Source organism: Xiphophorus maculatus, chromosome 18, assembly GCF_002775205.1.
Source record: "Xiphophorus maculatus strain JP 163 A chromosome 18, X_maculatus-5.0-male, whole genome shotgun sequence".
Classification (NCBI taxonomy): domain Eukaryota; kingdom Metazoa; phylum Chordata; class Actinopteri; order Cyprinodontiformes; family Poeciliidae; genus Xiphophorus; species Xiphophorus maculatus.
The window spans coordinates 2,390,371-2,414,945 of record NC_036460.1 but is presented as its reverse complement, the minus strand read 5'-3'; the positions used below and the strand labels follow the sequence as shown (position 1 = coordinate 2,414,945).

The window sequence follows — 24,575 nt, the reverse complement described above, 5'->3', positions numbered from 1 at the left end:
AAAAAAATCTAAATTTTATTCCACCTCAGCATTAAAATAAAGAAAAACAAACAAACATTTATGTTACAAGCAGTTTAAGAAAGTCATTGTTTTTATTTATAAAAAACATAAAAATAAATAAAATAATTGTGAAACTAAATAGCTAAACTTTGGCTGATAACTCCTGATTTTCATCAGGATGGATATTCAACGTTGGAAAAAATGATGGGAAATATTTTCAAAAATAACTTAAAATAGTATCACAGGAAATATTTTAAATTACAAGAGTAAAATGTAAAAAAAAAAAAGAAATAAAATTTCATCAGGTTACCATGAACTTACATTTATATTTTTGATGTAAAAAATAGAAATTTTTCCCATCTCTAGTTTCAGATTGTTTGTTTTTTCTGATGCCAATGACTGATATTATTGGTCAATAAGAAACCAATCAGTAACAAATAATCATTCAAATGATAAATCCCTGATTTTCTATTGGCTTCAACTCAGAAATAACTCATGTCCATTTCTGTGGACGTCAGGTCTGAAGGGGTTAAAGTTTTTCAACCAAATTGTTGTGTCCAAATATTCCCAAAATGTCCGTCTCATTTTTCATTATTAAGATTAATCTTAAAACCCAGAGAGGATGGGTTCAAAACTCGTCTGAAACTAAAAAAGAATCACACATGAACATCTGGATTCCCCTCCAACACACAACGAACAAATTATCAGCGTGAGCTTCAACCGATATAAAAGTAGCGTCTGGATCTATAAAACAAGAAGAGCTGGATAAATCCAACACATGCAAAGCTCAAAATGCAAAGCATCTCCAGAGGAAAACCAATGCGGCGGCGCTGCATTGCCACCAGACTCGCTCGCTAAAAATGAACGGTCGTACGGTGGAAACGTCATATTCCATAGAATAAATAGAGCTGTGATGTCATAACTGTAGCTGAAACGCCTGGCCTAAAGATCAGCTACGATGTTTAACACAAATAATCATAAGATAAAAACTGGATGACATCACATCAGCTGGGCGCAGTTTGACTTTGAGTTTCCTTCAGAGGTAAAACCAGAATAAATTACAGGATATTAACATTTATTTCTACAGAATCACATTCTAAAACTAAAGAGAAACTGCTTTTCTAAATATTTTATATCTGGATTGCAGATTTAAAATAGTTTTAAAGGTAAAAAATAAAATTGCCTCATTTTAACAACTTGGTGATATTTTCAGAAAGCTGATTATATCAGAAATTATTTCAGTTTTCAGTTTCTTTGGAGAAAGACGTACATTCACTTCAGTTTGGAAAAAACTAAATGATCTCCAGTCTACATTCAGTCTGTCAGTCCAACAGTGTACAGCTAGTAGTACACTGTAAAAACACAAAATCCTACCAAGTTTGATCTAGTTTGTAGTACACATATCTTAGTACACTTTAAATGATATGAACTTATTTTAAGTAAATAATTCCTTAATATAGACAAGAAAAAAATATTACTTCCACTGTTTAACTTGTAACAAAAAATGTCTTACTGGTGAAATAATCTGCCAGTGGAACTAGTACTTTTTAAAAATTAATATTAAGGAATTAATGACTTAAAACAAACTACTATATCCTAAAACTATAAGTAAGTTTAGTCTTTTTTCAAGTGTACTAAAACATTTGCACTAGAAACTAGACTAAAAATACTTAAGTTTTTATGTTTTTGCAGTGTACAGTAGTAGAGACGCACCAATCAGAGTTAATATGTTGTTTAAACTGTAACTACCCCCCCCCACCCCCTGTGACAGTTTAGCTCCGCCCCCTGATCATTTTTAAGAATTCCACCAAAGTGGGCGGAGCTAAGCGGCACTGGGGGCGTGGCTACGTGTGTGGATTATTGGAGGGACTTAAGTCACTCATAGTCAGGACCAGGGGAGATAACGTTGCCAACTTTGTCAATTTGTTGCCATGTTTAGCGACTTTTTGTCTAAAAGCAACTTGTGACAAATTTAGCAACTTTAACTTATAGCAACACATTTTTCCCATGTTATGATTTAAATGATCTGCCAGTTTTATGATCAATATTCAGAAATTATTGACTTAAAACAAGCTCCTATATCTTGATGAAAACTTATTTAAGTTTTATTTTATAGATATTTTGTATGATTTTTGTCATTTTTAGATTTAGCAGCGAATCAATTTTCTGCTCAAATATTAGAATCTATCTGATCACATTCAACTGATAGATCAGTGATCCATAAAGAGGAATGTAGAGAAGATTAAATTTTGAGTCCAGGAAACATTTAGCGATAAACATTTATATAAAATTAACTTCTGTCAGATCCTGATGTTAGATTTATGGAGATTATTTTCCTCTAAATCTCAAAACGACGTCTGAAGCTCTGGATCATTTTCATACATGTTTATGATTAAAGTCACAATAAATCTCCGTTACGTTTTAACGCATCCTGACAGTAAAAGACGAAGCTTGTTCATATTAATAACATTCTCCGTATCTACAGATCTCACTACAGCCGGATGTTTTCAGTCTTTTCCTGACCAGAAGTGATGAAGACGATTCCCTCCTTCATGGCGCCATGTTGGATCTTACTGGGTCAGATGGAACCAGTCAGTCCGTCGTTTGGATCACCAGTTCAGTCATGCAGTCCAGTAGCTGAGTGGAGGAAACATCTTTCTGCTTCTTCTCTTTCTTTTTATTTTTATAACTCCATAATTTTCTGTTCGGTTCATGATTGGAGATGTAATATTTGTAAAGCCAGACTCTCCAGTCACTCCTCTGTAATGGTGGGCAGGTGGGGGCCACTGGGAGAACTGGGAGAGCTCCGCAGGTCGGGTCGCACGTTGACACTGGAGATGGACCAAACGTCGCTCAGCTCTGCAAACACAGACAGACAGATTAGATTAAACCAGACTAGAGATTATTCAGATGAACAGAAATCTGTCTCATTCTGCAGTTTCCATTTAACAACATGCAAATTAACATTAAAGGAAATAAATTAAGTTTTCAAATAAGAAAATAAATGTTCCTAAAATTCACTAGTGTTCAAATGATGCGTCTGTTTCTAACAGCTTAGTTAAAATCGGAATATTTTCTTTATTTACAAATTGATCATCAGTTAGCAAAAGTGATTAATAAGATATCTTTTTAATAGGTGAGGATAAATCTATCAAACTTTAGTTTTGGGTAAAAAATATTTAAGTTTTTGATCTTAAATGTAAAATTTATATTTATTTGGACAGTTTTGGATTAATTGCTGCTCTGAATATATACTTTGTTCTTTTAGCAAACTGTCTTTTTAGAGTCTGTATAATCCAGTTAATGATTAATAGATTACTGAATTACTTGACAATTATTCCAATAATCGATTAATCACAATTTATCTTCTTGTTTCAGACATTTTACAGCAGCGGCCGATGTAGAGACTTTATTTCTTTTAATTAGGGTAAAATGATCACAGACAAAGTAAATTTATTATTTACCTATTTAACCTGGTGAATTAAGAACAAATTATTTATGATAACAGCCTAAGTTTTAAAGTAGAAAACATTAACATCATTAGTTTGTCTTTAAATAACCGAACTTTGTGCAGGTCCACGTCTGTTTAGTGACTTTTACTCAAAACCTCATTTTGTTGCCCCTTAATCTAGTTTTTAGTTTATTTATTAAACTAATCTAAACTCAACAAATGTTTCAAAATCCTGATTTTGTTGTTCAGAAAATAAATTTTAGTCAAAGTTTTTCATGTTTATTGTTGGTTTGGTAAAAACATTTTTTTATGCTCAGACAGTTTTTGCTCATTTAACAATAAATAAAAGATGCAGATGATTATAACCGTGATTTTTGTGTAGGAGGGACATAGATCTATAACAAGATCACATAGAGAGGCAGGAAATGTGGTCATACAGTGAAAGGATGACATGGCATGCAGGGGTCATGGGTCAGGGGGAGGGAGATATGAGCTGCAGCGGGGGGTCAGAGTGCAGAGAGCTCCAGCCGACACAGATGACCTCTGAGGAGTCTGAGACGACACACAGCATGCAAACACCAAACATCACTTCATTTACTCTGCTGATGGAAAAGTTTTAATAGAAATTAATCACAAAGTTTATTAATCGAATATTTATTCATATTTATTCATCAAAAACTACATGAGCAACAAAATAAGCAACATTTTCAATTCAAAAACACTTAAATTATTGAATAGACAGATTACTCAACAACAAATATATTTATTGTTTTTAATCTGTTATTTAGGTCATTTAAAAAATCAGATTGATGGAAAGTGTTTCAGGAATCCCTGATCATCCATGAAACCTCTTTAGAAAAATGGACTGTGGCGCTAATGTAGCATTAGCATATGTGCTGCTGCTGCGTGTTAGCATTTAGATGCTACTTTAAACAGGTTTGAGTGGGAGAAAGTTTGGATTCGTTGCTTCTCAGAAACCAGATTTTCTGTCATTTTTTATCGTAAACACCTTTAATTATTTTTTTGGCAAACATTTTCAAACTTTATATATAAATTTTTCAAATGGTTCAGCTGACATGAGGATCAAATATAAAATCAATTTAAGTTTGGTCGTGGACTTGATGTTTGTTTACTTTAGAGCTGGACAATATGGCTGAAAACTGATCATTGTTTTATATCAGTCTACATCAATAATTATTGATTTATTTGTTGTTTTAAATACTGGTGTGTTTCTCCTGTTTTACTCAGTTTTTTTTTTCTTTTTAAGCAGTTATGAGGCACAGTGGAGAAACCTGAAACTGCTGCTGCGCAGGTTACTCAGTGGGTTGTTGCTAGGTAACCAAATTTAGGGGTTGGAGAACTTGAAACTGCTCGTTACCCAGCAGGTTGTTGCTAGGCAACCAGAGAGCGAGAGAGTGAGTTGATTCCACCAACCTAGTTCTCTGCCTACAACTCCCAGGATGCTGTGCGGTTCAGGATTGAAGTTCAGTGAAATTATTTATCAGATGTATTACCTATTGATATTGATCACGTGTCTGTCATGATATATCTAGTTATTGATTTATTGTCCAGCTCTATGTGACCCACAAACATTTTATTTTTAAGTTCATTTTTTGGTGAAAGCAGCAACAGAACCGGAGCAGGAAGAACTTTTCTCTCCTACCGGTTCTGAACTTGCTGTACGGTCCGTTGTCGTTGGTGTGCCGGCTGCCGGACACGAAGGGCAAACCGCGCTCTCTCCACCTGAGACACAGAACAGAACCAGATCAGAACCAGGACTGAACCAGATCAGAACCAGAACTGAACCAGATCAGAACCAGAACTGAACCAGATCAGAACCAGAACAGAACCAGATCAGAACCGCTTTCATCTGCAGACTGGACAAGGAAGGAAGGACACAAGGAAAAAAGATAGGACACACAGAAGGGAGGAGGAAGAGAAAGCAGGACACAAGGAAGGAATGGAAGAAAAAGGAAACGAGGGTTGAAAGAACAAGGGAGGGAGGAAGGACACAAGAAAAGGAGACATGACAAGGAAGGAAGATTAGAGGAACAAGGAAAGGAAAAAGGAAAGCATTCAGGATAAGGAAGGACAAAAGGAAGAGAAAGAAAAGCAGGACACAAGGGAAGGAGATAGGATACAAGGAAGTGATTAGGGAGACAGGAAACGAGGAAATGAGAAGAAAGGAAGACAGAAGGAAAGGAGACAGGAAACCAGGACAAAAATCTAAACAATCAGTTAAGAGTCAAAGTCTGGAATATTTTTACCCATAATAATCCAGGAAAATTACAGATTAAAGAGGATTACCAAACATCCGTCTCGTTGTTCCAGTTGGAAGAAAACTAGAAATTTAATTTAAGTTTCTGATCACTAAACATGAATTCATAACGTTTCTGCTCTTTACTGAGAGGTAAAACATTAATAAAGTTAGAAATGTTGGTGCCGGCGTCCCGACCCGTTCCGTCCCGATCTCGACCCGTTCCATCCCGACCCGTTCCGTCCCGATCCGTTCTGTCCCAATCCCGACCCGTTCCATCCCGATCCGTTCTGTCCCAATCCTGACCCGTTCCATCCCAATCCCAACCCGTTCCGTCCCAATCCCGACCCGTTCCGTCTCTTTAGTTTTGTTTCCTTCATTAAACCCGACCAGCAGCCATGATGATCAGAACCAGCAGGATGTTTGTGTTCGGGTTTCTCACCAGTGGAACGTGAAAATGGCGAAGATGAGGAAGGCGGAGACGAAGTCGGTCAGGATCCACATCAGGGTGTATTCCTCTGGAGTCTGGAGAGAGAACGGACCGGGTTTAGTTACGCCACGGGTCAGAACCAACAGCAACATTCCTATGAAAGACAGCTTGGACTGATCAGAACCACAAACATGCAGGATCTGCAGGAAGTTCAGACTTAAATATAAAATTTTTTAAAATAAATAAAACTCCCACACCGCCTGACGCAATTGTTACCAGAACCAGAACCATCAAATGGACCGTCAGAGCATCACTGTGTAGTAATAATAATAAAAATAATAATAATAATAATAATAATAATAATAAGTGGGTTATTATGCTTTATATTCAAGCTACACAGTTTGGTAATAAAATTCAATCTAACATTTAATTAAAAGCGTAAATTTTGTTTATTTTCATGCACCGAATAAAAACACAAAAATTCTCACCGAAGTTAAATCAAAATAAACTTTTTCTTGTTTTAGTTAGAATCACCAACATTATTTCTATTTGCTAAATGCCAGAAAACTTATCAAGAAAATTATTTAGAAATTGTTTTGTAACTTTCTTTGTATTTTGTGTTTAATTTGCCTTAAAACAATTTGGATTGTTTCAATGTGATAAATATTTATTACTCCTGCTTCCTCTGTGTTTTTTTATAATTGTGTTGTATTCTCCTTGTTTTATATCTATTGTTTGTATTTATTGACTAAATTTGCAGTTGAGTCATTTTAACCACAGTTAACAGATGAAAATAAACCCTTTGGCTAATTCTGGCACATTTACAGAAATGTTAATTAACCTGTAATGTCTCTAACAAAGAAACTCCAAATAAAACATTAAACAGTGAAAGTTTATTTAATTTAAGGACCAAAACGACAATAATTCATACAAGTAACAAAAAAATAACAAAATCAGGCAAAATAAAAATGTTCCAAATCAGTTTCTCTCAATAAAAAACTTATTTAACAAAATCTGCAGGTTTTTGGTGAATTTTTGGTGAAAATGTTTGTTTTCCTTTCAGTGGGTAGAAAATCCAGAAATATTACTGAAGTAAGAGTAAAAATACTTAATAAAATTACTCAAGTCAAAGTAAAAAGTACAGCATTGTAAAAATACTCCTGAAAGTAATTTTTTTCCAAAAAGTTACTGAAGTAAAGGTAACTAGTTACTTGAGTACAATTTTGTTAAATAGCAACTTATTAATATAACATAATTAATCTATAACTGGTGTGTTTAGTTTACTAAAACAAATCAATCTGTTATGGAGTCGCCTCTACTTTAAACCTGCTGCAATAGAAAATGTGAGTTCCACCTTAAAAAGGCGCCTTAAGTCAGAGAGTGAGAGGCTGACCATGAGGAAGAGCGGCTGGTTGATGCTGGACAGGATGTGGACGGAGTTGGTGGTGACGGACCGAGCGCCGGCGCACCAGGCCAGAGCGTGGAGCCACGGCTGGCTGATCACGTACAGGTTGGTGCTGATGTTCACCGACTGGAGCTTACTGCCCACAGAGACACACTCAAACTGGTTATCCACTCAAACTGGTTATCCACCCAAACTGGTGCTGCTGCTTTCTAAACTTCAAAAAGTCTCAAACCAAACATTTCAGTTTTCCAAGTTTTTATCTTGTACAAATTAAATTAACGTTATTATAAAAGTTATTGCATGATCAAACTTTTCATGTGATTTTTAATAATGTTTCTTATTTAATGGGAACCTTGAGATTATGCAGTTATTTTTTGTTAAATTTAAGCCATAAACTTATTTATCTCAATCAGTGTTCAGACACAGCAGGTCTGAATATTATTTATAGCTCAATTTTAATACAGTAAATTATTTAATAAATACAAGTTTCTGAGTAATAAAGTGTTTTTTATGGCTTCCAAATTCATCTAATAGATACAAATGAGCTTTTAAAGATTAAATTATCATTATTATAAATGTCTTTATGATTCACAGAGTGAATCAAAGCTGAAGGTTCACTGAGGACGAGTCAGGAGATTAAATTATGCTGAGACCTTCATGAGTTACTCCATTATTTTGCTTTTTCCTCCCTTCTTGCCAGATTGTTCTCCTGTTGCCGCCCGCCTGCTTCCTGCAGGTTTCATCCGTTTCTGTTGCTCTTCAGGCTCTTTGGGAAATAATTTGAGAGCTTGTTGAACTTTTCTTCGTCTCTTAGCTTTTTGTTCCCTCACAGTCCGGGTTCAGCCAGCAGATTACCAAAAGCAGAACCAGACGGACCAAAACGTTTCAAACGGCCTGAATTAAATGTTTTTTACAAGTAGATGGATGAGAGTCATTCTGGCTGTTATCGGTAATTTCAGTGTTGATGCTGATTACGACGGCTGTTGTAAATAAATTTCTGCCAAAAAAATTTGAAACAATGGTTAAAAATCTGCATTTGTTTTTGCATCTGTATTTAAAACCATTTAGTGGTTTAATTTTTAGCTGAAGTTACTGGGAGCCGTGGTGGGAGGTGGTTCCATACCAGATCTGCTGCTGCGACATGGTGCTGTAGTGCAGGTTCAGCCGGCTGATGCCGTCGTCCTTCAGCTCCTGGATGGAAGCCTTCAGGCCGGAGGTCTGCTGCAGCGCCGGGTCCAGACCGGAAACCAGAGCCCGGTCTTCAGACGGCAGCCACAGCACCTGCACAACCAGTGGAACCAGTACGCCAACTCACACTGGCATCCATTTATGCATCCATGATGTGAAACAACAACAACAACACTGCAAAAACAAAATATTTTTGTCTAGTTTCTAATGCTGATATACAACGGAGTATAAGAGCCATAATAACAAAAATAAATCTCAGAATAAAGTTGCATTATTTAAACTTTATTCTGATACTTGAATTTTATTCTCGTTTGATTTTATTCTGGTAATATTTTAACTTCATTCTGGTAATATTTTGAATTTATTCTGGCAATACTATGACTTTATTCTCATAATTAGATTTTTTGGCCCTTTTACTCCTTTCCAGAAATATCTTAAACTTGAAATAGGACAAAGCAAAGTTCTCAGCAAAATATAAGAACTTATTTTAAGTCAATAATTCATTAATATTGATTTAAAAACTACTTGCTCTTCTGGCAGATTATTTCACTTAAGACAAGGGAAAACATTCTTGTTATCGGTAAAATAATCTGCCAGTAGAGCAAGGAGTTTTTCATTTATATTAAACAATTATTGACTTATTGAATTATTAAGCTCTTATATTTTGCTGAAAATTTATTTGTAATTTAGTTGTGTCTGATTTTAAGTGAACTAAGATATTTGCACTATAAACTAGATAAATGACTTTTTGTGTTTTTGCAGTGCAGCCTACCTGTGAGGAGTTGATGTGGGCCTGGATGACCTGCAGAGTTGTGTTGATGTAGGAGCGTCTGTAGGGATGTCCGTACGGTGGCCTGCGCAGGTCAAACAGCACCAGTTTGCCGCTGGCGGCCGCCACCTCCAGGAACTGGGCCAAGGAGGGAACGGACTGGTTCTGGGCCTGAGAGCGATCCGTCTCAGAAAGGCTGGATGCGGTTCCAAACGGATCCCTCTACAGGACAGAAAAACAGGTTACAAAATGGAAGAAGATTTCAAATTAAAAGCATAAAATGAATTTAAAATGAATAATTTTTGAAATTATTCTTTTTTGGCCCATTAGACTTTATTAGGTCTCTTTTAAATTGGGACTGTTTGGTTTAAAAATTCCAAGTTGCTGTTTAAAGAAGCAGTAGTTAGTGATGTCCAGAGGTTAAAGTAGCTCTAATCTGACCTGTGAAAAAACGTGATGATGTGTGGAAACGCCGACACTCACCAGCAGGAACCAGCTGCCGGCATTCAGCTGCTGAATCTCGGCCCAGGTGAACATGGCGGCGTCCAGCTGGGTCCGATTGGGGAAAACCTCGGCGACGTTGGTGGTCCTCCTCAGCGTGGAGTCGTGCATCAGGAAGGGAACGCCGTCATAACTGCAAACAAAAACACGGCGAGTGATCGAAGTTTCACAGGGAAACATTAAAGCTGGAAAAGAAACTATGAGGTAATACCAAACGGTTTGTTAGTTTAATTAGACTAAACCAAGTCATAGTCACACCAGGTGGCTAATCAGCATGTTTAATGGGGAGCTAAAGGCTAACTGGATTAGCATGGCCGAGTAGCCCTAAAAAAATAACTATTGCTACTTTCAGCATTTTCCATTTTGCTTCTATTTCCTCTGATTGCACCAATTTGCCTGAGGTTTTATTTGCAGCATTTATTTTTTTTTTTTGGTTTCCAGGAAACTTTCTGTTTGCAGCATTTTCTGACCACTAGGGGGAGAATCTGTAATCCTCACATTTTAATCCTTTATGAGGCGTTTAGATGGATAAATAAAATCCAACTAACTTTATTTATCTGCTTATTGCTTGTCCCAATTAGCAACTGATCAGTCGCCTGATAAATTAACATGAGCTCAATAATTTCCATTCTGGTGATTAATATTTACATAATCCGTTTTTATTGTGTGTAAACTGATTTTGGTTGTTTTGTTTTATTTTGGATATTTAAAATATCTTCCAGTTCAAGAGTTGGGTTCTGCATAAAATTAAAGTTATTAGTCTTTGCAGTATTATACCATAATCATGAAAATGTATTAAAATGATAATTTTATTGTTTATCGCAATAATTACTGGAACAATTTATCGTCCAGCAAAGTTTGTTATCATGAATTATATTTAAACACAATATTAATCAGGAATACGGATCAGTGGAAAACAAAATATGGTAAAAAATAATCTAGCAAGACAATGAAAGCAAAAATGAAAAGAAATGAAAAACCCAACAATAAATGATGCCATTGAAACATCTCTGGTGAAAAAGTGTTTTAAATTAGATTTAAATGATGGAGACAAAACAACAACAAACCTGGAAGGAAATTCCAGCAGGTTTGCATGAATAAACGTGAAATCAAACCTAATTGTGACGTCCGTCTCCAGGCCGCCTCCTCCTGATTCGACGGCCTTTTCAAAAGACATCAAGGTATTTTCTGGAGCGAGCTTTAAAAACACAAGATCAGCAACAACATCCAGTCAGTTACGATTTCTAAATCTGAAGGACTAGAATATAAAATGAAAAATTCACTTTCCAGAAAAATATGTTGTTGTTTTTTTAATATAAGTTACATTGTACTAAATTTGAAATGGATGAAATGTCTGCAGAAAATTATTAATATGCTACAGAAAATATCTGCAGCAGGACAGAAATAAGGCATTTTTGTAATATTCCTGAAGCAGAGTTTGGTCCAGAATGAAGGAACAGAACCGACTCCCCAGGTTTGAACTTCAGTGGGAAGTTTCAGGAAGATGTCAGAAGGATCTTCCTCTCAAACATTAATGCTTAGTAAATTTTCTACAGTGGCTGACAGGAGCGAAAACTGCAGCAGAACATGAATGATGCAAACACAAAAAACAAACGCAACAGAAAACAAACAAAAGGTCCTGCAATCAGCAGAAATAGAAGCAAAATGGAAAAGATGAAAACTCGCTCTATGATCAGAAATATTCCAGACCACTAGGGGGAGTCGATCATCGAATCCCTCAGTAAAGACGGGACGTCATGATTTAACGGGACGTCCAGCAGAAAGTTGGAGGAATAAAGACATGATGTTAAACTTTGTGTAGAACAGTAGCATATTTAAATCAGTAATGATACCGACTGCAGACTCCCCCTGCTGGTCTGGAGGACTTGTGTTTTGTAGAGCAACTTTTTATACTTACAGTTTTTGCTATTTGCTTCATTTTTTGCTTCTATTTCCTGTGACTTCAGCATTTGTTTTGTTTTTTTGCAGGCCTTTGCTTCCATTGTTTTTAATTACAGTATTTTCTGTTGCCTTAGTTGTTTTTTGTTTTAAATGTTGCATCATGTTTTCCAGATTTCTGCTCGTTTCTTTACCCGTCAGTTACTGCAGGTAATTAACTAAACTTAAATTTGGAGAGAAAGATCCATTTTTCTGAAACTTCCCATTTAAGTCTAAATTGAACATCTAACAAAAATATTTATCTTAATAGGCCCAGAAATAAATCAGGACTCATATTTAAAACCAACATTGAGCAGATGTACGGTTCAGTTGGAAACATTTCAACACAACGTTGCAGCGATTCTCCTTAACTAAACCAAAGTGTTCCTGCTTAAAGGGCCGTCCTACCATTGGAGCTCCTCTGTGACCAATGAGAGTGGGCGCTGGCCCCAGAGTTCCCGCCTCCTTGATGCAGGGCGAGTACATGCCGAGGGGAACCAGGTAGAGCGAGAACAACACGGACAGGTAGAGAGCCAGAACCACGACCTGACGGACTGAAAAACAGGAAAAAGACGCTGCAGCAATCAGCAGCTTGCATTTAGTTATACATTATTTATCTCATTTAATTATGAATGTTGGTAACAAGTCACCAAAATGTTAAATGTTACATTATATGAATGAGTCTAAACACATTTCCACACATGTAAACAAACCAAAATATACATAAAAAGAGTAAAATGAGTCACTGACAGGATCAGCCTGCAGCTGATGGGACACAACATGGCCGACAGATGTTTGAGTTTCAACTTTTCTTGCAGTCAAAGAACCATCTTAAAAGTGCGGCGTGAGTTTGTCTTCAGTCCTCCTGTAGAACCACATTTTGCTGAAATCACAGCTGTAGGTTTCGTTTCCCGTCTCTTCCAGGTTTCCAATATAGAGGCTGATTTATTTTTTTAATGCAAAACTTAGTTTTATAGGAGCTTAACGTTTTAGGTCAATAATTCTTTAATACTGATTAAAAGTACTGGCAGATTAATTCACTTGTAATGTGGGAAAATGTCTTATTATTGATTAAATAGTTTGCATGTGGAACTAGTACTTTTTAAAAATCAATATTAAACATTTATTTACTTAAAACCACCTACTATATCTTTCTGAAAAGTTGCTTTAAGTTATTTTGGTCTTATTTCAGGTATAATAACATATTTTTATTAGCATAGAGATCAAAAATACTTGGTGAGACTTTGTGTTTTTGCAGTGCGTGAGTCTATTTGCTGTTATTGCACAGATATTTCCCCATTGTGGGACAATAAAGGACATTTCTACTGAAGTCCTGATTTATTTAGAAACCCATCAGCCGGCAAACAGGAGCCTCACGTTGCTTCCCTTTCATCATCTCCGCTCAGAGCTCCAGCTGTAACGTTGCTCTGATGCTTTTCTTACTGGAGAACCCCTGAAGTGACTCAGCATCTTTGGATCTGCTGAGTCACCATGGCAACAAGGGGCCGTACCCATGGAGACGAGATGAGAAAAGCAGAGACCTGGAGGGTCAGAGCCATTCAGAGTCTGACATCATGCAGGACAGAAAGACACTGAAGCCATAAAGGAAGGAGAGATGATCTAACCAGAAAATCACCGTCCAGTAAACATCTTATTATAAAAATCTTCATATCATATAGAAATATCTTGTAGCAAAATGTATTCTTTGTGGTTCCTTAGGCTTGAAACTCTCTTTGGAGGTTGTTTCTGCCCAGTCTCTTTAGTTGAATCATGAACAAGCTCCTATATTTTGCTAAAAAGTTACTTGTAAGTTAGTTTTGTCATATTTTAAATGTAATAAGTATAATAAGACATTTGCAACAGAAACTAGACAAAAATACTTGATAATGTTTTATGTTTTTGCTCCTAAACCTTCTCTTTGTTCTTTTGAACCAGAGCTGAACTCGACTGTGTGCTTTAGAAAAGAGTTCAACATTTTCTGAACTCATACAGACTCAAAGTACACAAAACATATATTTAAGGCTTTAAAAAAGTGGATTTTGCACTAAATGTCCCTTTGTTAATCATGTTTCTTGTGAAAACATCTCAGTACACTTGAAATAAGACAAAACTAACTTACAGGCAACTTTTCAGCAAGATACAGGAGCTTTTAGCTTTAAGTAAATAATTATAGATTGATAAAAGTTTCTGGTAGATTATTTCACTACTAATAACGAGACACTTTTCCCCACATTATACAGGAAATTAGTACTTTTTAATCCATATTTAAGAAATTAAACCAGTTCCTATATCTTGCTGAAAAGTTACTCAGAACTTAGTTTTGTCTTAATTTAAGTGTAATAAGATATTTGCACCAGAAACTAGACAAAAATCTGCAAAATGTTGTGTTTTTGCAGTGTAGGCCACCCCCAAACCTGCACTGTTTTGGCTAAATAAATAGATTTTACATGATGCATCCCTTTTATTACTGAGAAAGTGACTTCTATCGGTTCGTTTACCTTTCTTGTTCATACGAAAAAAGTGCAACGCCGTCGGCCAGGAGAGAACGGCCATGAGCGAGACCGCAGCCACATGGAGGAAAGGAGCCGTCACCTGAAAAACAAAATAACCAAAACGTGACCAAGTTCATGAATGATGAGCAAAGACTCAGACAGTAAGATTCAAACACTTTCAGCTTTCTCAAGGTAAGTTTCCAAACTTTTCCAGCACCACTTTGGAGTCAAAAACAAAACAACAGAAATTAACTAAAAAATGTCACTGTTATGTAATATCATTTATTACTGTTATATTCCAAATGTTTTGTGATCTAATCTCAGATTAAATGTTCACAGAGTGAATTAAAGATGAAAGTTCCCTGAGGTTGAGTGCTGGGACAAAATAAGCTAAAATATAACAACATTTTATGTTTTAAAATAATTTTATGTTTACCCCATAACCTGACAAAACAGGCATTTCAAATACAAAACAACCTTCATTTCAATTACACAGATCAATAACTGATTAGGAATAATAAATATTTATAACACTGAAACAATCCAAACAGTCCTGCTAAGGTAAATTACCTTCCTAATCTAACAAAATGCTAAACTACAATATACAAATAGTTACAAAAAAGAAAAAAATTCCTCTCAGTTTTCTGACATTTAGCAAATAGAAATAATTTTGGTGATTCTAACTGACTCAAAACAAGAAAAGTTTAGTTTTATTTAACTTCAGCGAGAAAAAAAAAAGTCTGTTTTCAACTGCATATAGTTTTCCAACTTTAGACTTTTAATCAAACATTAGATTGCGTTTTGAATATCAAGTATTTCCAAACTTTGATTGAAATTCAAGAACAGAGCTATAAAAACGATTCTGCTTCCCAGTTTTCTGCCGTTTTGTGGTGTGAGGAGTCGCCAACCTGCAAGGACAGCTGGAGAGTTTTCCACTCTTTGCTCCAGAGGTCAGACAGGATCCCAGTGGCCGTGACGGAGAACACCAGCGTCACCATGATGCCGGTCTAACATCACAAACAGGACAGAAAACACGTCAGCACCTCTGGTTTTTCTCTGAGGAGCAGCAGAACGGCCACAAGTTGTGTCTCAGTGTTCACCTTGTGGCTCCAGTGGAGGTATAACCTTTGACCTTCAGACAGCAGACACACCGCCAACACCTGGGCAACATGTAAAAACACCGTTAGGGGCCTGAAAACAGAAATGCTGGCTGGGGTTTTATCAGAGTGCGTACCAGTAGCAGGGCGATGTAGGTGAAGAGAGCTGCAGCGACGGCCAGCAGGACCAGAGACCAGGGGAACCAGAAACCGAGATTCCCAAAATTAAACCTGGAGATTAAAAAAAACAACAACAACAAGGCAAATAAACAAACCGGAGAATCATCCAATACATTCAGATTTATAATAATAATAATAAGAAGAAACTGCACAAGTGAAGAGGAAGATATGGTGCTTCCACTGCCAATCCAAATGAAAAGTACAGCTCAAAAATGAGAATACTGCACAAATTTTTTTAATTTTTTTTACTCTTTTTAGAAAGTGGAAACACGAAATTCAGCATCTCAGAAAATTTGAATATTGCACTGAAAAAACACAAAATATGACCAAGTATTTTTGGTCGAGTTTCTAGTTTTTCTAACTCACAGTTCCAGCAAGAAATGGTAGCTTGTTTTATATTAACAATTTATTAATATTGATTAAAAACGTTCTAGTTCCAAAGACAGATTATTTCACTTAGAACAAGAAAATGTTCCCATGTTCCACATAACAAAATCTGCCAGAGGAACTAGAACTTTTCCATGAATATTCAGGGATTATTTACTGAAAACAAGCTGCTATTTCTAGATGAAAAGTTACTCGTTAGCTAGTTTTGTCTTAAGTGTGATATCTATACTAGAAACTAAAACAAAAATACTTTTTTTATTGCAATATTAAAGAATTCTGGATTTTCACTTTCTGAAATAAAAGAACATTTTTTGCTAAAATCTTGATTTTCAGATATAGAGGCTGATGTTTTATTTTTTTTAATGCAAATATTAGTTACTAGATGTTTCTTTTAAGCCAATAATTTATAAATATTGATGAAAAATGATCAGTTAAACTGGTAGATTATTTCACTTACTACATGAAAAAATGTCTTGTTATACATGAAACAATGTGGTAAATTTAATTTAAACTCCATAGCAAATCCTGATGCATTTTGATGATAAAGAGTTTAATAATTGCTGTTCTGTGTGAGACCCACCAGTCAAAATCATTGTAGTCGTTCTGAGCTTCGCTCCAGAAATAAAGGAAAACAAAACTCAGGAAGAAGGTGAGGATCAGGAGCCCGAAGCTGCCACACTCCACCTGAAACAGATTCATGGACGTGTTTTTAATCCCAAATATGTACATTAAATTACTTATAGTTTACAAATTTAAACAGGTAGGTTTAGGTAGGTTTTTTCCAGCCGTATCTAAATTAGTGTATTTCACAAAACTGTATTGGAAACACTGTTTTTGTATCACGAGTCATGTGATTAATATCCAGATGTTACTACTGGTGGAAACGACAAAGAAGACGGCAGGAAGTGGTTAGAGGCTGCATGATTTTAACAAATTATCACGTGAACAAACGTATTCACATGCGATTTTAATTGCGTTTCTTGATAAATTGTGTTTTTTTCGACAAAGTTTTGTGCACATTTGTAATGGAAACGCAGCTGGAGAGACTCAGGCGGATACATCAGTTTGCATTATACACATAGAAACAGCAGGTTTGATAACAGCTGACAAAGTGCTGATAATCTCTTCATAGAAAAAGCTGCGACCAACTCAGCAGGCTGGAGTGAGGGAAACCAGGCGGGGAATCGATACTCGGTGCTCCGTCAGCAGGCCGGCCAGTCAGACTGTTTTTGTCTGGTGCTGTGTGAGGATGCTCACCTTGCTGCAGCAGCACTCTCCGGGCTGCGCCCGCGCTCTTTGGTATCTCCTCCACTGGCAGCCATAGAGTCCAGCCAGGCAGGACACAAACGGCTGGTGTTCATACCTGGTGCAACCAGAAACCAGCCAGAAATCAACGTTTTGACGGCGCTTTTAAAATGGTGGACAGTAGCAAACAGGAGACAAACAGACAAAGATGAGCACAAATGACCTGCAAACATGCTGGGGGCTTTAAGGAGAAAATATTACAACTTTATTTCAGCCTCAGGAATTTATGGTTGAAATTAGACATAGCTTATTTGGAGAGATTTGTTGTTAGGATAAAAAGTGAAAAAGACGGATAGCTTTTAGGAAACTACAGCTAGAGGCGTTTTCACACCTGACAGTCCGGTAGATAACCGTTCGATTGGCAACCAAAGTTGCAACATTTGTTACGTTTTTCAGCTGGTGTGGTTCACATTCATACTGTTTCAAACCAGACTAATTAACAAATCAGTTCCCCTCCTTGCCTGTGGGGGCGCTGAACCAAGAATCACTGAAGGAAACAACGTAAAAAATGCTGCAAAAGCACAAAATCTTACCAAGTAATTTTGGTCTAATTTCTAGTGCAAATATCTTAAAACACTTGAAATGAGACAAAACTAACTCATAAGTAACTTTTCAGCACTGGCTGTTCCATTGGCAGATTATTTCACATATAATGAGAAAAAATTCTCGTTTTAGTGAAATAATCTGCCAATGGAACTAGGACTTTTTCATCAATATTAAAAACTTAACTTAAGAACAAAACTCCTATATCTTGCTGAAAAGTTATTTATGAGTTAGTACACTTGAATTAAGACAAAACTAAGATATTTGCACTAGAAACTAGACAGAATTACTTGCTGGGACTTTGTGTTTTTGCAGTGCATCTCTGAAGAAAACACTGAAGGCAACTTCCTTCTTCACAAAATGTAAACACAAACAGAGTGGAGTCAGATTTTTGTTGTACAATAACAGAGTAACTAGAAATTCCTGCAGTTTTATTTAGTATTTTATTTCAGGACAAGAAAAGTGCTATGTTTTTATTTTCTTACCAGATTAAGGTTGGAAAACGTGAAAAAGTCAAGAAACTTTCCACAAGATTTGAACTTTTTGGTAAAATGGTGAAAAAGCAACAGAAGCCACTGTGTTGAATATTTATCACATATTTAGTTTCTGCTCCAAAACTTCCAGAATCACTGCAAGCAAATAAAACCTAATTTATGAATATGGCTGAGGGAAACCAATATATATATAAACCTTAAAACTAAATTATTTAGATGGATGTGGATAAAAATGGATTTAGAAACTAACCTGAAAACATTCAGCTCAGCTTTACGACTGCAGTGATCTATTTATGAGCTACAAACAGCCAGAAGTGTTTCATTATGACAAAACGTAACATTTCATTAGAGAACTGCAAGTTTCTTCATACAAGTTAGAAAATATAATGAGGTTATGTTGGTGCAGGGAGACGCAGCTTGACTCATTCCTCTGGTGAGACGCTGTGGAGGACGAAATGTTCTTCAGCAAAACATTTTCTAATCTTATTCAACCACAGGATGTGTGAACTTCACATAAGATTTACTCATACAAAATTAAGAACAAAATTATTCAGATCTACAATCATATTCAATAAATTAGAAAACTTCTGTGAGATTAAACTTTTTAAATAACTTTTATTCAGGTGTTAGACATAATTCTCAATAAGCTGCAACTTCTGCATTAAAAGTGTCTTTTATTGGTCTGATGTAATATTTTAATCTTAATCATGCTATCTTTAGCTGTTAAGCAAAATTTCATCATAATTAACAGAAACAAAGTCTGTGGTTAAATAATCTGTACAATTTGTTTAAATTCAGTGAACTGAGCCACTGAATTTATTTCTATTCCACTCCAATAATAAGTCCATTTCTGATAGGAAAATCACAATAAAATAATATATTATTTCTGAAATCAAAGGTTTTCTGTTTAGAACAACTAGTGTGATAAATATTACTGATAATATCAAATATTACTGATAATATCAAATATTACTGATAATCTTCTGACTAAAATCAACTGAAAACCATTACTGCATTCAAACGAACCGGCTTTTTTATGTGATTCAAGGATTTCTCAAAATGCACGAAAGAATCAAGCAACACTCTAGGTTTGTTTTTATTGACAAAGTTGCATTACAACATGATATAAAGTTAAAAAAGTAACTTTTACATAATAGTGCCCCTTAAAATCAAAATCTGTCACTTGTAATAATAATTCTAATTGTATGACAGGTTCATGAAATAAGCTTAAACATTCTCAAGCTAAACGATGTTGATAAATATCACAGGAACACATAATGTTCAGCATCTCTTTTTTATTGGGAGTGCTGACACTGTGAGGTTCTGTACCTTTGCAGCAGCTGCCGCCGCACCACCTTTAGCTTCCCCAGCTTCGGTCTGGTTCGGGCTCAGACTCACCCACAGCCCGGCATCACAGAGACGGAGACGGGATCGAGGTGGAACAGGAGACGAGGGCACAGACTCTCCAACACGGCGTCTCCACCTGCAGAGGAGACACAGAAGACATGCTGATATGTGCAACTGGACAAATACATTCACACATTTAAGGATTTCAGAAAAAACATGTCATACAACTGTTAGGCACGGTGGTGGAGGTGTGATGATTTGGGCTTGTTTTGTACCCACAGGGCCTGATATCTGGAACCAACTGATTTCTAGTCCAGACCACGGTTACAATAGTTTTGGTTTTTCATTATAGTTCACTTTTATTTCATTGTAGCTTTTTTTTGTCTAATTCAGTTAGTCTGAATTAGTTTTAGAGTGTGTTTGTTAGGTTTTATTAGTTAAATAGTGTCTAGTTTTAGTTGAGTTTTTATTAGTTACAGTAGAAGTTTTAGTTTTTCATACTGTGGTTAATTTTTAGGTGCAGAATTCAAAAAGTATTGTATATAATGATTGGGTAGTGAATACTCAACAGGAGATTCCATCTTCAAAATATTCAGTTATTATTGAACAACCAGCTGATTCTGATGTTTTATCCCAACTTTTGCTGCCACCATTTTGGGCACTAAAGTAGTGCCGTATTTAAACTGCTTGTGTAAAAAAAAAACCTTAAATCTACTTCGCATCAGTTAGAAAGGCTAATAAATAGATTCATAAACACAAAACCAAAGGATATTATATCTATAATTTCAGTATGTTTTTATAAACACGAGATAGTTCCAGTTAGTTCTAGTTTTTCCCCATTAATTACTGTTTTTGTGTATTCCAGTTGACGAAAATATTGCCTCAATTTCAGTTTTTGTTTTAGGATCTAGTTTAAACTGTCAGTCTAAACTAATTTAATTCTTTCAGATCCTAATTTATCCCTTCAGAAAACCGTCCAGACGATCAGAAACTGGTTCGACTGTTTTCTCCTCGTGAAGCTGGCAACCGGGGGACCCAAGTCACGTCCAACAGCCAAGTTTTCACACAGCTGCCATGGCAACGGTGACATCAGCTTCGTCATTATTGCTGCTGTGAAAAGGATGGAGGACGGCGGGGTAAATAAGAAGGAGGCAGATGGATTGATAAAAGCCAGAGTGAATTCATGACGGGGAGACAAAGGAAGCAGAATGTGTCTCAGGAGATTCGGCTGAAGGAAAACTGCCGTTTCTCTGATCCACTAAACAAACATTAAAATTATATTCACTGTGTGGCGTATTGCAATTAGCTTATCAAAAAGTTAAAATGAAAATACGAGAGGAGGAGAAAAAGCAGGAAAATCAAAGAGGCTTAGTCTCAATGTGTGTTATTAAAAGGATCCATGATTAGTTGTAGCAATAATTTAATTTATTTAAAGATATATGTCAAATTTAAAACCATTTTAAAAACTGTTTCTCTCAATTTAAATAAAATATTGTCATGCAGACGTCTAGCATGTCACAATCAATTTTGATCCATTTTCCCAGAAGTTAAACGACAACATTGTTCTGAGACCATTTCCAAGTAATATAAAGTAAGAACACATTCTCTAAGATAAATAAACTTTGTAACCTAGGGAACATCTAACACTGGGACTGGAAAACATTTTAAACATCCAAACATAAATAAACAAAATAACAGAAACAACAAATTAAATGAAATATGAATCTCTGTAAACAAAAATGTCCTTTAAAAGGGCTAGTTGAAAAAACAATAAGTTAATAAATAATGCTTCACCTCCATCCAAACAATAAAAACCCTCCAGAATTATTGGACGAGGTATTGTGTCTCTAGATGTGTGTCAGCTGCTTTAGGAGATATTTTAGTGAAGTTTAGTTTTCTGCATTATTTCAGTTTGGATGTTCATTGTGTTAGAAAGCTGGACATAAAATGGGTCAGGAGCTCAACAGGTGGGATGTGAGAGGAGCAGTGGCACACTTCAGGTAAAAATAGACTCTGTTCCTTACATTTAGACGGCTGTGTGAGCAAACCGGCAAATATATCATGGAGGACAAAAAGTGGAATGAAAGGAGAGGACAGACGAGAAGAAGAGAGGATCACTAAAAGACAGAGATTAAATATTCATGTCGCTGCAGAGGTTCCAATCTTATGCAACCAGTTTGTTTTACTTTATTACTTTCTCTCTATGGCATTTTAATAATATTAGATACAACAGATATAATGCCTTAAAAATTTTCTCTTACAGATTTTTTCTTTTAGTTTTTCATATTACATTTAAAAAAACTTCAATGCATTTTATCTGTTACGCCAGCAGACAGCAGTGACGTATATATTTTTAAAGAAATAAAACTGACAAGCCGTTTCTTTTTATATTTAGACATTAAAATTTCAAAATGATTACAGGAGATTCCGACTAGTTTCTCACTACTTTAAGCATCTTCAATCTGCTTAGAAAATTATTCTACACTACAGAATATTTAAAACAAATAATTCATAAATTGATTGTAAGGAGTGTTTCGGTACCTTCATCAGTGTATAACGCCATCGGTTTCTCACCTGAGCACCTTTTCCACATGCTTATTTGTAAATATGTTTGCTTCACAATTACTGCTTACAGTTTTTTGGACTATATTATTTAATCCTTTGAAGTTTATAGTTACAGTCTGACAAAAACATGAGCAAAACCTGAACAGGAGCTGCACCTCTTACTAGCTCACCTGAGTTTTTTCCAGCTAAATCAGCAAACTGAAACACAGAGTCACTATGTGTGAACATTAAAGAAATTATTTTTGCATGAAATTTTGCTTCACGACAAGGTGGTAAAAAAAAAGCAACAAAAAAAAAGCTGGTTTTGTTGTACAAATTGCTGTGGGAGTCAGTCAGAGGCTTCTTCAGAGCTGCTGTAACACAGACTGCTACAGGAAAGCCTTCCTCTTCACAGCCATCAACTCTTTTAAATTCATTCTGGAATTAATAATCATGACTGAATTCAACAAACAATAAGAGAAACAAACCACCTTCGCTGTATTTAATGAAACATTCTCAGGTTTGGACTCAAACTGAAAAGAGGAAATAATCCAGAAAACCAAGCAGATAATCTGCATGACTCAGTTAGTGTTGAATAATTAACAGTTAAATTACATAAAACCAGCAATGATTCGCATCTCAACTGGATGATTCAATCACAGAAGATATCCAAAGAAGAACATGCGCAAATAACGATTATTTTAGTAATCGATTATTCTGACAATTAATCGGATTAAAAAAGAAGCACATTCAGCACTTTTTTATTTAAATCACTTAAGATTATTTTATGTAATGTTAGAAATACATTGAAAAATGCAAAAAGAAAAAATATTTACTTTTTAGAAGAATATCAACATTTTATTGATTAAAATGCAATAATATAGCATTCATTTGGTGAACGCCTGATCCATTGCATTTGCAGCTAAAAATATTTCTAAAATCAACATTTGGAAAAATCATTGCAGGGCTGATCGGTTGATTGTCTTTTTTATTGATTGATTAATAATTGAATAGAAACACATGCTGCATCGGAGAATTTTTTAACTGAAACTGAACCAGGTGAAGCTAAAACGGTGCCACTTGAGGAGTAGAACATTTTTTTTATGCAAAATGTAAATATTTTTGAACATTTCTGGGTTCATTACAGCTCTGAGTATGTTGTTCTTTCTGCAAATGGCATTTTAAAAAATCTATATACTCCAGTTAACGATTAATTAATTATTAAGTTAGTTGACGATCATTTTAATAATTGATTAATCACAATTAATCGCTTCAGCTCTAATCCAAAGCTACCCCAGGGCAGATAAATGCAGGGCAGAGCTCAGGAAACCAGCTGGAGCTCTGCAGCATCAGAGGTGAAATGACGCAGGTAAGAAGAGTTTGACAGCAACGCAGTCAGGCAACGTTGCTCTGATCCAGGCAACATGGGGAAAGGAGGAAACCCTGGGTTAAAAAGGTATATTTTATTAAGAATAGACCATCTATAATCAGGATATATACGTACACAGATACAGGATGACTAAAATTTTGTTATTGTTTTCTCTGCAAGCTGTGAGGCCTTCAGCTGAGCAAACAGAGACTAACAGATGGGAATTTACAATCACACTGAACAATTTACTCCGAATCTTAATAAAATCTCCAAAAACACGTATTACCAGTTGTTTGAACACCTTATCTGCCTCAATGTTGCCAAAATTTACATATTAATAAAACATGGAGCAGAACTAAAAAAACCCCACAGATAAACTATTAATCAATGTGAGACCAAGACACGACAAGAAGGTACAGAAGGAAAAATAAAAGGTTTTTCTACACATGTTAGTGACGGGCTCCTTTAACAATCAACTAAATCAACAGAGGCTGTTTTTCTCAACTGTGCTACTTTACAAAATCCTTGATCCATTTTCCCGTAAGTGTGGATTAGTTTTGAGGACAAAGTCTTCATTTCTCCTCTGCGTGACTCAATGTGGGTCAAAAAGACATTCATCGCTGATGTTAGCCAACAGATGCACTTTATTTTGTTGACTTTTTTTGCTGCAAAAGATTGAAATAAATAAAACCTCAAAAGCAACTAATGGTCAGTTTTTATTTTTTGGATCTGTCAAAACAAAATGTAAATCCTCCAACATATCTAAGGTCAACAGACTTTAAAAAAAAGGTAGTTTAAGACATTTTAAGGCCTTAATTTTAGACAAATTTAAGACTTAATATGCGCAGTCACATGCCAGAGGTCACAGTTTTGCCGTC

The 24,575-nt window shown here is 35.7% G+C and overlaps 1 protein-coding gene across 1 annotated transcript; it reads right to left on the bottom strand.

Moving 5' to 3' along the window:
• Nucleotides 1-1,518: 1,518 nt before the first annotated feature.
• gdpd4 (glycerophosphodiester phosphodiesterase domain containing 4) lies at nt 1,519-22,347 on the bottom strand. Its single transcript, XM_014473114.2, has 17 exons — nt 22,326-22,347; nt 19,836-19,920; nt 17,353-17,458; nt 16,676-16,779; nt 15,666-15,759; nt 15,532-15,591; nt 15,340-15,438; nt 14,438-14,531; nt 12,348-12,493; nt 11,117-11,199; nt 9,984-10,134; nt 9,504-9,722; nt 8,667-8,824; nt 7,532-7,679; nt 6,151-6,233; nt 5,115-5,194; nt 1,519-2,859 (listed from the first exon to the last, which is right to left on the bottom strand). The coding sequence occupies exons 1-17, from the start codon at nt 22,345-22,347 to the stop codon at nt 2,753-2,755; spliced, it is 1,839 nt and encodes a 612-aa protein (XP_014328600.1). The 3' UTR covers nt 1,519-2,752.
• Nucleotides 22,348-24,575: the final 2,228 nt, after the last annotated feature.